General features: G+C 36.3%; 1 protein-coding gene across 5 annotated transcripts in view; it reads right to left on the bottom strand.

The window, feature by feature from the left end:
* TET1 (tet methylcytosine dioxygenase 1) overlaps positions 1-16,017 on the bottom strand; it is a 101,667-nt gene that overhangs the window by 3,879 nt on the left and 81,771 nt on the right. For 3 of the 5 annotated variants that reach the window (XM_070431912.1, XM_070431911.1, XM_070431915.1), the window contains 5 exons: positions 13,005-13,216; positions 9,487-9,637; positions 9,039-9,125; positions 5,409-5,498; positions 3,033-3,170 (listed from right to left, as the gene is read on the bottom strand). In XM_070431912.1, the coding sequence (XP_070288013.1) occupies positions 3,033-3,170; positions 5,409-5,498; positions 9,039-9,125; positions 9,487-9,637; positions 13,005-13,216 (678 nt within the window). The remainder of the gene's footprint in view (positions 1-3,032; positions 3,171-5,408; positions 5,499-9,038; positions 9,126-9,486; positions 9,638-13,004; positions 13,217-16,017) is intronic. The other 2 variants (XM_070431914.1, XM_070431916.1) reach the window with 1 other exon arrangement.

Raw genomic sequence — 16,017 nt, 5'->3', positions numbered from 1 at the left:
ATATTAAATATTAACTATTAAGAAATTACTATTTTATAGCCAATACATAATCCTAATTCTAATATTTAAGTAATGTTAAAATCCTTCAGGTAGAGGAAGCTTAATTATAATAAATTTTTAAATTTGCTGTGTTTTCCTTTAGGACTTTTTCGTTTCTGTTTGTTAGGTGGAATTTGTCTTTTCTGCCTTCACTAAATAAATTGACAGATATTCATAAAACAAAAGAGATTTCCTTTTCTAGCAAAACATATTTTACTTGTTTTTTAAAAAATAACTGAAGTACTGTATCTTGATAAATTTTCTCTTTCTGCTTCATTTTGCTTCTATCATAATTTGCCTGACTTGTGTTGTTGTTTCTATTACCCTGACCCGAGGATTTTCTTTCACATTGATTTCTAGAGAGTGGAAGGGACAGAGGGAGGGGAGTGGGGGGAGAGACAAAAGAGAAACACTGAAGTGAGAGAAACACTCATCCATCGGCTATCAGGGATGCGAAACCTGCAACTGAGGTACCTGCCCTTGACTGGGAACAGAACCCATGATCCTTCTGTGTGCAGACCAGGGCTCCAACCACTGAGAAAAATGGCCAGGGATGTCTTTGTTTGAATGATAAATAGGACATCTTAAGAAAATTCTGTCTGGTATATAACCTATCTCTGAGGCCTTTTCCTTACATTGTTTTCATAAATTGTAGAGAAATAAAAATGCAGAACTATATACAGGAAATTCCTAACTTTTGATACTTAATTCTTCTTCATAAACTACTTTAATTTTCAAATGTCATTAAAGATCCATTAAAAGCATATACAATTGTTTCCAACATTTGATTTCCAAGGTTGATAGAAACAGATGATAAAGTCAGGCAGACTAAAAGTTTTTAAAATCTTACTATTTTCTCAATATCTCTAGTCAAATTTACTCGCAAGGCTTGAAATACTGAACTCTCTTGATTTCAATATTTTAAAATTTAGTAACGTAGAAACATTCTGTTAAAAAATCAAATATTTTACTAGTAAATGCTTATGTCAATCTATTTATTTGTCCGTAGAGAGACTAAGAAGGGGACAAGGACTAAACATGAGAAATATAATAAGAAACAGACAGGGTAGAAGGAAATTTGACAGTAGAATTTCAAGGGTTCAGGTATTTTATGATGGGGAAATTTGTAATTATGCCAAGAACTAGGCAAGAGCCTCATGGAATGAGTAACAACAGCAGTGCAAAAGAATGAGCATTAACAGTGGATAGAGCGTCGGCCTGTGGACAGAAGGGTCCCAGGTTCCAATCCAGTCAAGGGCACATACCTGGGTCGTGGGCTCAATCCCCAGTAGGGGGTATGCAGGAGGCAGCCAATCAATGATTCTCTCGCATCATTGATGTTTCTATCTCTCCTTCTCCTTACTCTCGAATATCAATAAAAATATATAATTAAAAAAATAGACTTAAAAAAAGCATTTAGTTTAACCATGAACCTAACCCTGCTTGATGATCGATATTTTGGAACGCGGCAAACTCAGGTAAAATGTACTAGCCAAATGATGACGATGAACCACTCTGGCTAAGAGTCACCTGGAGAGATTTTTCAAAAATATTGTTTTATTGATTTTAGAGATAGAGACAAGGAAAGGTAATAGTGAATCATTGAATGGCTGTCTCCTGCATTATCCCTACTGGCGATCGAGCCCGTAACCAGGCATGTGCCCTGACTGAGAATGTGGAACGTGTGACCTCTTGGTTCATGGGGTTGACATTCAACTGCTGAGCAACACTGACTAGGCACCTGGTCAAATTTATAAAATCCCAACATTTGGAAAAAACACTGCATAATCAGTGCAGAGGAGTGATATGGCTCCTAGTCTATTTACCAGTGATGAATAAGATTGTGTCTTTCAAATCACACTGTCAAGACCCTGTAGCTGTATCTTACATTGGGCCGAGGAAACAAATTGGTATATTAAAACAAAACAAACAAACAAACAAAAAAAGAGACGCATTCATTATCTACTAATCTCTGTTTTACAAGGTGAGAAGAAAATAATTCCTTGAAGCAAACTCATTTCTCTTACAAAACGAGTATTACAAGATTTCCTCCTGGGTTTTCTCTCGCTAAAAATAAGAAGAAGGAGGAGGAGGAAGAGAAGGAGGAGGAGGAGAAGAAGAAGATTGGTTTATTGATTTCTGAGAGAGAGGAAGGGAGAGGGGGAGAGAGACATCTAGTGAGAGCACAACATCGATAAACTGCCTCCTGCCCAGGGATTAATTGCGCAAACTGGGCATGTGCATTGAAATGGAATTGAACCAGCAACCTCCTGGTGCACCGGATGTGGCCCAACCAACCGAGCCACACAACCCAAGCCAGTATCTCTTGATTTTTGAAAATTCATGCAACTTTTATACACACTGGCATTAACAATCTATATGCATTAAAAAGATAAGAAATTTGACACAGTTCCCTCAAAACACACACACACACACACACACACACTGAAGAACAGATAGCAAAAAAAAAAAAGAAGCAAACATTAAGGACATGGCTAGTGTTACTCAGCTGAGTGTCATTCCATGCATTGAGAGGTGGCCAGTTTGATCAAGGCACATGCCCAGTAGGGATTGCGCAGAAGCCAGCCAATCGCTATTTCTCTGTTTATTCTCCCTCCCATTCTCTAAAATCAATGATAACATATATTTCAAATGTGCATTCTTACCAAAAAAAAAAAAATTGAGTTGTCTAACTTTCTAACTACTAGATTGATAGCACAGAATCGTTGGTTTGAATATTAGATAACTCCTACCTCCTAGCAAGCACACCTCCATTAAATATATAATTCAAGAGTTTCAACAAAATATATGTTGAAGGCTAATTCTGCAATTCTTTTGGAGGTACAGTACTTCAATAATAACTTAAATTAAAACTATTGATTACTATATTGTGCAACAGAGCATACAAAATGATGTCACAAGTCATATGTAAGGCCTTAGCCTAAGCGTATAGCAATGGAGGTTTTAGAATCAAAAGCGAGCAAGGTCCATACCACAGTGCTTCCATTATTCATGTTGTGAATGTCCCTGTGGGCATGGGTACAGAAGTCTACGCAAGCAGTGACCCCAGAGAAAGGACGACCTTCTTTGTTGCCAAGCCGACATTCTCGGGCAATATGTTCAAATTGTATCTAAAAAACAAAAGAAGTATGACACGGTATAACAGACAGAAAGAATCCATTTCAGTAAAGAGTAAAAATCACTTCCTGACAAAGTTCTTAAATTAATTACAGTCTGTAATTTTAGAGCTGTCCTAAGCGACAGTACTGCTGTACTGAATGTGTCGTCTAGTGACATTCAGGAAAAAGAGGTTGAGGATATGTGCGTAAAATGGTAATTGCTATGACTGAAGGCAGGGTGACTACACTAATGCCCACTTATTGTTTATTTAAGTAGCCAAGTCATGCCACGTAGAAAGAAAAATAGAGTGCCTTAATCTTGTATGCAATTTTCAATGTGTATAAAATTAAATATACATACATTCATAAAAAAGTATAGAAAGTACATTAATAAAAGTAAACGAAAAGCTGAAATTGAAGAGAGAGAGCATGTTATTCATAATACAAATGAAATAAAGATTTAAAAAATATGGACTGATGCGTCTTTAAAATAATAAAATATTTACACTTATTTTCTGTTCTGATACAAGATTTATGAATATTTTCTTCCATTCTGTGGTTGTCTTTGTTTAAACTCACCCTCTGCTCCACCGTTTTAACTGACATATTTCTGACATGTAACCTGTAAGTTTAAGGTGCACAATGTGATGATGAGATACATGTATGTATTGCAAAATGACTGCGACCGTAAGTTTAATTAACATTCCAATCCCTTCACATAATTAAAATGATTTTGTGTTTGGCGTGGTAACACTGAAGATCTCTGAACAATTCTAAGTATATAATATAGTATTGGTTAATTCACATGTGCATGAGTTCCCCTGATTTTATGTATCATATAGCTGAGTTTGTACCCCTTCTGCAACATCTCAGCATCTCCCCTCACCCTGTTTTCTTGTTGATGTCCTTTGAAGCACAACATTTAAAAATTCTGATGGTCTACTTTCTCTTAATTATATTTTTCAATTATCTATTGCTAGTGCATACAAATGCAATGATTTTGCATATTGATCTTGAATGCAGAAACCTTGCTGCAGTCACTTATTAGTTCTTTTGTTTAAATTGTTTACTTTTAATAAATTAATTAATTAAATTGATTGGGGTGACATTGGTCAACATGAACATGAACATAAAGGTTTCAGGTGTGGGTTTGTCATGTTAACACTTATTTCTAATTCTGTGTGTGTGTGTATGCTTCACTATTTTCTGGATACCGTATCATACCACTGGTAATTAGACATTGTTTTATCCCTTCGTTTTTAGTTTAGATTTCTTTTACTTGCTTAATTGTCCTGACTAGAACCTCCAACATGTTTCACTCAAGTGGTGACATTTGACATTTTTATCTTGTCCCAGATATTAGGCAGAAAGCTTTTTGTCTTTAATCATTAACCAGAGGACCAGTGCACAAAAATTTGTGCACTGGAGGGGGGGGGGGGGTGTGTGTGTGTGTGTGTGTGTGGTCCTCAGCCCGGCCTATGCCCTCTTGCAGTCTGGAACCCCTTGGAGGATGTCCACCTGCTGGCTTAGGTTCGCTTCCCAGGGGATCAGGCCCAAGCTGGCAGACAGACATCCCTCTGGCAGCCTGGCAGCCCTCGGGGGATGTCCACTTACCAGCGGGGAGCAGACCTAAGCTGCAGTCGGACATCCTTAGTGCTGCTGAGGAGTTGGGAGAGGCTCCCGCCATCACCGCTGTGCTGGCAGCCATCAGCCTGGCTTGTGGCTGAGCAGAGCTCCCCCTGTGGCAGCGCACTTACCACCAGGGGACAGCTCCTGCATTGAGCACCTGCCCCCTGGTGGTCAGTGTGTGTCATAGTGACCAGTCATTCCCAGTCGTTCTGCTGTTAGTGTCAATTTGCATATTACCCTTTTGTCATATAGGATTCTGTTAGTTCTGAGTCTTTCATAGATGTCATTTACCAGGTTGAGGCAATTCCCTTCTACTGTTAGTCTGTTGAATGTTTTTATTATATAAGACTTGGATTACTCACTGACTTAACTTCACATGATTTTCTTTGTTCTATTAATAGGGTATAGCACATTAATTAATTTTCATGTGTTGAACCAATCACACATTCCTGCTTTCTAAGTTTCATATGGAGAACAAATCATAATTCTATGATGTTTTAATTCAATTGCCATAATAATACTTTTTAAAAATCCTAGATAATGTTAAAGCTATCCAATAAAAAAGATCAAATTGGAAAGGTTTAAATGTTTAAATGTACTATATAAGGTCCCCAAACATACCTGGTTCTGGTAAGCAACCGGAGCATACTGTCTATAAATTGGAGCTAATTGTGTGGCCAAACTCTGTAAATTATCTTCAAGGTTTTTTTCCTATAGGAAAACACAGCCCATAAAGGTTATTTCACAATATCATATAAGGTGAGTTTAAGATTAGGGAAATGATATGTAGGGTGATGCATATCATACAATTCATACTTACACTGATGAAAGAGCTACAATAGAAAATAATATGGATTATTTATTAAGAACGTATACAATTAGTGATTGTTATGCTTTCATTCAGTCTTTTCAAACTAAAATTCTATGTTATAAGCTAATTAGAAATCTAAATATTAGAGGTTAGTTACAAATGTGCTCATGTCACTAAAAATGAGACCCATATGCTATATTATTCAATGATACTAGCTACTTTAATACCAGTAATGTTGACATAAGAACTTTAATTCTTGAGTGTGTCTAACAAGTCTCAATCTTGGCAACTGTAACAAATCAGGGATAACGCTTTTGATTTCCTAACAAATTGTGTTGATGCTTCCATTGGAAAATAAATAAATAAGGCCTATATCTAGAGTACTCTGTTCCATTCATCTGTCTTTTAATTATCTGTTACTTAATGTAGCTTACTAGATAGAATCAGGAAAGTTAGGATCCTACTTGAAAACACTTCCTGTCTATATACACGTATTAATTATTTTCTCTATTTGGGGAAAACTTAGAATTATTTAAACTAGAGGCCCGGGGCACAACATTTGTGCACTGTAGTGGAGGGGAGAGCCCCTCAGCCCGGCCTGCACCCTCTCGCAGTCCAGGACCCCTTGGCAGACATACACCAAAGGGGGCTCCTTAGCGCTGCTGCAGAGGCGGGAGCTCCTGCTCCTGCCACTGCCACTGCCACTGCCACTGCGCACACCAGCCACCAGCCATAAGCCCAGCTTTTGGCTGAGTGGAGCTCCCCCTGTAGGAGTGCACTGACCACCAGGAGGCAACTCCTATGTTGAGTGTCTGTCCCCTGGTGGTCAGTGCGCCATCATAGTGGACTGGTCGATTTGCATATTAGCCTTTTATTATATAGGATACCTATTTAAAAAGATTTTTATTGTTTTCTAACACTTGAAATATTGGGTAGGGTATTTTATTGCCAGTAAATATTATTAACAATATAGTGTCACAAGTCAAATGTGTCATTTCATTTATTGACTGGAAATGGTTGTGGGGAGGAGGAAAGGAGTCAAATAAACCCTGACTTTCTAATTGCTTTATTAGAATGTGTTTCAGACATAAAGATTTCTCTTAAATCAGATCTTTACCTATTGGGGCTCAAGCCAACATCCTTCTGTTCTTCTCACCCTATATCTGATCTCAAGAACCACATCCATGACATGTTACCACCAGAACAGGAGGTTACCCAGTCCTCTACCAACCTGGCACTAGTTTAGCATACCCTTTGGACAAGAAATAGAACCACCATCTAATTTTATTTTTATTGATTTCAGAGAGGAAGGGAGCGGGAGAGAGAGTCGAAAGGTAAATGATGAGAAGAATCATTGATTGGTTGCCTCCTGCATGCCCCCTACTGGGGATAGAGCCCGCATTCTGGGCCTGTGCCCCTAACCAGAATCGAATTGGGACCCTTTAATCTTCAGGCCTTCGCTCTATCCACTGAGCCAAACCGGCCAGGGCCACCCTCTAATTTTAAAAATCTCACCAGTCCAACCATTGATCACCATTTCCTCTGTCACAATCAGAATTCAAGCTACTTGCTCATTTTGTTGAACCTACACTTTTTTAAAAAATATATATATTATTGATTTTTTACAGAGAGGAAGGGAGAGGATCAAGAAATAGAAACATCGATGAGAGAGAAGCATCGATCAGCTGCCTCCTGCACACCCCCTACTGGGGATGTGCTTGCAACCAAGGTACATGCCCTTGACTGGAATCGAATCTGGGACCCTTTAGTCCCCAGGCCTATGCTCTATCCAGTGAGTCAAACCGGCTAGGGCTGAACCTACTCTTGGTCAACTGCAATACATTATTCAAAGGGTAGCCATAGAGAATTCTTTAAATTACAAGTGTAATAATTATATCACTCTCTTTCTTAAAACCTTTCAATGATCTTCCAAAATCTTGGAAGTGGCTTCCAAGGACATTATATGAACCTCACTCTCCCTTGCCTGCTGAGATTCATACTGGCCTTCACTCAGTTCCTGGAATGACCACTACGTCATCTTGTAATATAAGAACTATATAAATGTTACTAATTATCAATAATAACCATAAGCAAAAACTGACCTCACATTTATTAATTATAAAACAGTATTATTGTGATAGAATAGAAATTTGAGTCATGTTAATATTATTAATATATTTACATGCTACGTTTCATCATATAATATTTGGAAAGAAAATTCAATTGGTTAATTTTAAGGGACAAATGATATCACATTATTAAGTGTCAGATCTTTGACAGAACAGAGCAGCTTTCCATTATCAGGTATTTTACATGCCCTTTACTAATTTTTTAATAGTTTTCTCCCCAAATGTCTAATACACTTTTTGTTAGACTTCTATGGTACTTTATTTGCAAATAATAGTTCTATCTCTTGAACCTTTTCCTTGTTTCATTGCAATAGATGGGAAATATAGAAAATGCTAAATAAATGATCTCTTTCAAGAGATGATTATTCATTCAATTCCAAGCTTGTTTGATTTCAGAGAGGAAGTGAGAAGGAGAGAGAGATAGAAACATCAATGAAGAGAGAGAATCATTGATCGGCTGCCTCCTGCACTCCCAAAGCTGGGCATTGAGCCCGTTACCAGGGCATGTGTCTTGACTGGGAATCAAACTGTGACCTGTTGCTCAACCTGCACACAAATACTAAGCCTTTTTGAAAGATGTTATAGTCATTGTATTACAGATATAATAGGATTAATTCCTGCTATTTTATTTTCCATTTATCTGTATCGTAATGATTTCGTGTAAATTCCCTTTGCTAATTTATGGATGGATTGCTGTTTAATACACCCACCCCAAATAATTCAAAGCTATAAATTATATTTTTATTCATCTAAAAAAAATGTTAAACATGCAAATACGTTTTACTGACATCTAGAGCAGTGTTTTCCAAGCTGTGGGTATAACTAATTAGTGGGCCATTAAATCAGTCTAGTAGGTCACAACTAGCATTTAAAAAATAAATGAAAATTTTCAAAAATCTTACTGCATCGTAGAGATACTTAGAAAGAACTATATTGGATATTAAGTTTTAATTTTTAAAATATTTTCAGTTACATATAATAAAGTTATTTTTTAATAGTTTTGTTTTAATTATTTACTTGTATATATCTGTATAGTGCTTTGTGATATAAAATTTTTTTACTCTTAGAGCTCAAAGTTTGAAAAACACTGATCTTAGAGTTAATCAGTATCTAAACCATTCCCACTCCAAACAAAGCATAAAACATCACCACACTTAGTTGTTATAGGTGCCCCACCCCTCCCACTGGCTATGCACACTTGAGTGGTTAAGAGAATGGAATTATACTTATATCTTGTTATTTTTAATGTAAAAATGTAAGTACTCAACTTATTTAAACTTAACAATAAGGTTGAGTAATTTCTTTGCTCACCATGGCCTCGTGTCCCGGACAGATTGCTTCCGGTCTCACATATCTTCTTTCTGGAATACGTCCTTTAGTAATTCTTTCATAGTAGGTCTGTGGGTAGTAAACTTTCTGAGTCTGTGAAACGGCTTCCTACTTTGGCTGGGTATAAAATGCTAGATGTTCTTTTAATAATAGTTATCTCCGGGGTTAGGGGAGGAGGAGGGAGCCAGGGACAATTGGAATTTGGCTTGATAGATTTACCTACTTTATTTATAATTATGATGTATTTCCATAAGTGTACATATTTTTACTGTTTTGTCACTACTTTAATACTTAAAAATTTTTACTCATGAAAAACATTTAAAAGAAATATATACATATATACATATACATATATATATATATATATATATATGTATATACACATATATATATATTCAGTGTATAATTCAAAAGTTAAAAGGGCACTTACATGTAAGGGAGAACTTGGATCAATTCTAAATCTTCTAGGGCTTGGGCTTCTACCGAATTTGCAGCCATTAAAATACATACTCCACGAACAGCCAAAAGAGAATGAAGCTCCACAAGTCTCAGGATCAATTCCTTGACATGTACAGGTGCGACTGTAAGATGGTAATGGCAAGGCAATGAACTGATAAAGCAGGACAATACTTCAGATAGGTTCATATAACGTTAAAAGTACACATGGCTAATAAACTGATTTTAATATATTTTATTATTATATCTAACTACTGTTAATAACACAATGTGAACTATATATGTGAATATAATTAAACTAACTAGAGGCCCAGTGCACGACATTCATGCACTGAAGGGGCGGGGGCTAGGAGGGTGTTCCCTCAGCCCAGCCTGCGCCCTTTCTGCAGGCCGGGACCCCTCGGGGAAGCGGATCTAAGCCGGCAGTTGGACATTCCCCAGGGGATCCTTAGCGCTACCACAGATGCAGGAGCGGCTTCCGCTACTGGCCACTGGCTGCTGCGCTCATCAGACTTGAGCCCGACTTCTGGATGAGCAGCACTGCCCCTGTGGGAGTGCACTGCCTGCCGGGGGCGAGCTCCTGTGTTGACCTTCTGCCTCCTGGTGGTCAGTACGCATCATAGCAACTGGTCGTTCCGCTGTTCAATTGATTTTCAAATTAGCCTTTCATTATATAGGATTTTTAAATATTGAATAAAATTTTAAATAAAATGCTCAAGACTGCAAATCTAAAAAAACTCTAATAAACTATACAGATCTAAAACACTCATAACCTGTTTGATTTGACGATGGTCTGAGAATGGAATATAAAGGGCCTGGATTTACATCCCAGATCTGATCCTTATCAGAAAGGAAAACTATAGCATTTCATGACCTCTTTGGACTACTTCCTCCATCTATAAAACACATTGGTATAATTCTTTGAGGCCTGAAAACAATGATATATATTTTATGTGAAGTCACTTAGAGCTTCCAAAGAATACCTTAAACAGTCAACATCTCTGAAATGGAATAAATGGACTCATAAGTCCTAATTTTATGGATTGAGTATAGTATGCCAGTAATTCCTCAACTGAATTGAATCAGGCAAAAACAATCAGACAAGCCAAAACTGAGCAACACTGTACAAAATTAACCCCTTCCTTTAAAAAATGTCAGTGTCATGTAACATAAAGAAGTGAGATTAAAGGATTAAGCGACCAAAAGATAAAAAACAACTTAATCCACCCAATCTGGGGTCGGAGAAATTATGATAAAGATTATTATTGGGAAACAGATATTTGAATATGGACTGTAGACTAGATAATTTTAACTAAAGGGTTTAAATCAAAGTTAAATTTTCTGATTTTAATTATTGAACTGGGTTTATGCAAAAGAATGCTTTAGGATTCTATAGATATATAAAGCTAAGTTGACTCGCACATGAGTGATACATATAAAGCCCTTGCTGGTGCCAGTCGCACGTGTGTGTTTCGATCTGCCATTGTCGACTGAGAATTTGGTTGATACTTCTATTATAGAGAAAGGGCGAATAGCAATTATTAAAATATTTCTTCTAATTAATTTCCTTTCAATTTACAGAAATCATGCACCAGGACACTAGTAACTTATAAAGTATTATTTAGGGGAAAAAGTCTTAAGTGTGAAAGTATTTCACAAATAATACAGAAGAAAATATTGAAAAATCAGTAATAAAAATATGTATATACATAAATATGTGTCTATGTGCCTATGAGTATAAATGCAAATATAACAAACCAGTAACAATGATGTAATCTAGGTAAGTGTTCATTTAAGCATTCTTACATATTTTCTATAAAAATAATTACTGAAAAAATGCTAGATCTACATTGGGTGAAATATAACTATTGGATTCTTGAAAAGATTGAATAAGACAATATATGTGTATCATTTAAAGCAGTGTCTTCAAATAAAAAATTATTGTGTACCCATATAAAATAATTAGCAGACATTAAAACTTAGGTACAGCCCTAGCTGATTTGACTCAGTGGATAGAGCATTGGTCTGCATCAAAGGGTCCTGGGTTCGATTACAGTCAAGGGCACGTACCTTGGTTGCAGGGTCCTCCCTAGCCTACACCCTGATTAGGGCACGTGCTGGAGGCAACCAGTAGATGTGTTTCTCTCTGTCTTTCCCTCTCTCTAAAAAAAACAAATCCAATGGTAAAATACCCTCAGGTGAGGATTAACAACAACAAAAAAGATGTACACAAACTTGTGGCCATTAAAAAATATATATAATGAAAGGAAAATATAAGCATAAATGAACGCTCTGGGAAGTATACTAATTAATCTTGTGTGGGAATTAGAAGGAATGATATTTTTATTATATTTTGTATAATGACATTTCTTCTTAAAAAGAGACCTATTTGAGGAAAACTACATAAAACTCTCCTAAAAGATACACAAGGAAACTTGAAAAAACAACAAAAAAAAGACCATTTATGGGATAGCAAGATTCATTATCATAAAGATGTCCATTTATTATAATTTAATGCAGTCTCATTAAAAATATAATTAGATTTACCTTAATACTACGAAGTTGATTATGAAGTTTGTTTAAAAGCACAAAGGCCAAAGCAGGTTTGGCTCAGTGGATAGAGCGTCGGCCTTCGGACTCAAGGGTCCCGGGTTTGATTCCGGTCAGGGGGATGTACCTGGGTTGCGGGCACATCCCCAGTGGGGGGTGTGCAGGAGGCAGCTGATCGATGTTTCTCTCTCATTGATGTTTCTAACTCTCTATCTCTCTCCCTTCCTCTCTGTAAAAAATCAATAAAAAAATATATTTAAAAAATAAAAATAAAAAAAATAAAAGCACAAAGGGAAAAAAAGAATGACAAGTCTTGAAAAACAGTAAGAGTGGCAAGCTAACCCTACCAAATATTAAAATATATTATAGGCCAGCCAGTGGGGCTCAATGGTTGAGCGTTGACCTATGAACCAGGAGGTCACTTGATCCCTTGTGTGTGTTGTGTAGGAGGTAGCCGATCAATGATTCTCTCTCATCATTTATGATTTCAAAAAATTCTAAAAGAAAACATCGGTGAATTACTCTATATCTTGAGAGATAGAAAAATATCCTTACATACCATTCAAAATTGAGACACAAATAAGGTTGAAGATTAAAAAAACAGATACTCTCTCACATTGCTGGAGGAAATGCAAAGTGGAACAGTTCCCTGTGGAGGAAGCTTTTCCTTTATGGAAAAACCAGTTTGCTCCAGATACTTGACGTGAGTGGGATAAGATAGCAAAGAAAGAATCAATAAAAGAATATTCTAAGGCAGGATATCCTAAAATGGTCTTAACTCCCTATGAAATTATGTCTTTCTCTAAAGAAATGGTCACTGTTTTTAGTTACACAATAGCTAAAGTCTTGTTGTCCCATATAGATAGTTGGTAATTAATTAACAATTTAACATTATATAATAAAAGCCTGAATGTCAAGACAGTACAAAATAGATATGATTACTTTTCATTGAGCGTGCATCTTCGGTCTGTGGGATGCCCATTGTACGTCCTCAGGTTTTGGGTAAGCTCCGTATACAGTCTGTCTGCCATGGGAAGGGGAATGCCATCCCATACCAGGATCAGCACCACCGTCACTGCTGTTGGACAGTGGTGGCCTGTACGCTGCCGAACCAAGCAAAGAACCTTCTCTTCTTCGCTGCTTCTTCTTAAAACCTGCAAAAGCAGAATGTATTCACTGATGGAACTCGAGAAACCAAAAGTTAAACACAGTGACTATTGCTTTTGAAGCTCTGTAGTGCATTTTATCTTTTAAAATTACTGTTTCACCAAGGGTTGACGCCTATAGGACCTTCAGTTGTCATCCTAGCTTTCTCCCAATAACTCACAGAAAAGAAATCTGCGGTATGTGGCTATTATTTGTACAAGTAGACCCAAGCACTCTGTTTTTGTCGCTGTTGATACAGTTATGCAAAAGAGGTACCAGAGGATGCTGTGGGGAGGAGCCTCACTAACTTCTCTTACACAAATGTCACAACAGGACAAATCTAGCTAGATGAAAATAACCGTGGATTGCTAACATTAACAATAAACTTGAGTCATCAAATTTAGCATCTGAAGGAAGTTATGGATCTTTTCCTTGAGCCGATGGTTGACTAAATAGAATAATGAACATAGAAAGCAATGTTCCTGCAATTCCTGTGATTTTTCTCCACATTGTCATCGGGGTTTACCACACCTATTTTATCATAAGATTAGAGTGTCCAGCTGCCATGGTGAATGTAAAACAAAACAATCATTTTTGAGTATTTATCCATTTAGCTTACATTATATTATACCCGTAGGGTATTAAGATGTTATTTACACGATCACATTTTTCTGTCTCCAGATGGTTAACAATCATTGCTACCAAGGAGTCCCTTGAGGAGAGCTGGTTTTAGAACCTTCCCCCTAGACCCTATTATTTATATTAAAATGTTTTTTTATGTTTCAATGTCCTGTATAGCCAAATAAGAATACATTTGCTTTCAAAAAGTACAAAATTATATATACGGTGTCAAACGAAATGGTATCAGATAACTTTCAAGTTGTCAAGACTACAACAAAGTTCTATTGATCCGTTCTTCATATGGAAAATGCTAAAATGTTATTTATTCATGGTATTTGTCTTTATCAGATTTTTTTTTTTTTTTTTTTTTTTTTTACAAATTTCCTTCAATGTGCAATAGAAAATAAAAGAATGAGTCTCAAAATTCAGATATAGGTTCAATAAATCGCTGAAGTCTTACTAGGACATGGATAATTGGGTTTTTCCAAAATTCACATATTAAATCCTAAATTCCAATGTGGTTGTACTAGGAGGAGGGACCTTTGGAAGGTGGTTAGGTCATAGACAGAAAGCCTTCATGAATGGGATTAGTGTATAAAAAGAGAGCCCATGGGGCTTCTGAGCTCTTTCAATCATGTTAAGACACAAAGAGAAGAGAGTCCTCAACCAACCGTGCTGGCTCCCTTATCTCAGACTTCCAATAAATTTCTGTTCTGTATAAACTATCCAGCCTGGTGTTTTTTCAGAGCAATCAAAAGTAAGCAAAAGACCTCTGACAATTGTAAATACATTAAAGGTGACCTAAATAAATGGAGAGAGATACCATGTTGATGGATTAGTCACTATTAATGTCAATTTTCCCCAAATTGATTTTTTGATTTGATGCAATCCCAATCACAATCCTATCAGCTGGTTTTGGTTTGGGTGAAAATTGACAAACTTGTTTCTATAAAAATGCAAAGGAACAATAAGAGCCAAGAAAAGGCAGAGAAATCAAGATCTATTGCAAAACTATGGTAATTGAGTTAGTTTCAAATTAGTACAATGGCAGATAAAGAGATTAATGGAATAGAATAGTGAGTTCAGGAGATCAGTATAAAAATGATCACCTGACTTAGGACAAATGTGACAATGCAAAAAGTCTTTTCAATGAACAGTACTGTGTAGGTATCCATATAGAAGAAAATGAATCTTGACCCTTACTTCACATATGTAACTTGAGTTATATTGTAGATCTAAAAAATGAAAGACAAAGCAAGAAGTTTTTAAAAGAAAATATCTTCATGACCTGGGAGCAGGTAAAACATTAAAAATAAAACACCAAATTTATTGTTATAAAGGAAAAAGTTAAGCTAGATTATTTTAAAATTAAGAACATATCTTCATTGAGAACATTAACAGGCAAAAGATAAGGCAAGCAAGCAATACAGTGAGAGAAATATTTATGTTATATATATAATTGATAAAATATTCTTTTTTTTTTTAAAATATATTTTATTGATTTTTCACAGAGAGGAAGGGAGAGAGATAGAGAGTTAGAAACATCGATGAGAGAGAAACATCGATCAGCTGCCTCCTGCACATCTCCTACTGGGGATGTGCCCGCAACCAAGGTACATGCCCTTGACTGGAATCAAACCTGGGACCTTTCAGTCCGCAGGCCGACGCTCTATCCACGGAGCCAAACTGGTTTCGGCAGATAAAATATTCTTATCCAAAATAAAGAACTTCTGCAAATGAGTAATAGAAACACCATTAAATAGGCAGAACAGAATAGAATATCCAAACAGATGATGAGCTTAAGAAAATATAGTTAAGATTATTAGCAAAGTAAAAATGTTTTAAAAGCACTACATACGTTGGTGGGTTTATAAAATGGAGCAAACCACTATAGAAATTGTGGAAGTTGCTAAAAGAACAAACCACAAATAGAGTGCTGGGTATATATACAAAAGAATTAATATAGCAGGGTCTTGAACCGATGATTCCATATCCATATTCACAGTGAAAGAAGCAAAATGTCCATTAATAAATGAATGGATAAACAAACAAAAAAATTGTATATACACAAAATGGGATATTTTTCAGACTTAAAAAGGAAATCCTTTCAAATACTGAAACGTGGATGAAACTTTAGGAAATGATACTTAGAATCAGAGAAATAGGTCAGTTGCAAAAAGACATACTA

The sequence above is a fragment of the Myotis yumanensis genome, unplaced genomic scaffold, assembly GCF_028538775.1.
Source record: "Myotis yumanensis isolate MYYU_CA2020_CCGP unplaced genomic scaffold, mMyoYum1.0.hap1 SCAF_13, whole genome shotgun sequence".
Lineage (NCBI taxonomy): Eukaryota > Metazoa > Chordata > Mammalia > Chiroptera > Vespertilionidae > Myotis > Myotis yumanensis.
This window is presented reverse-complemented; position numbering and strand designations above follow the sequence as displayed.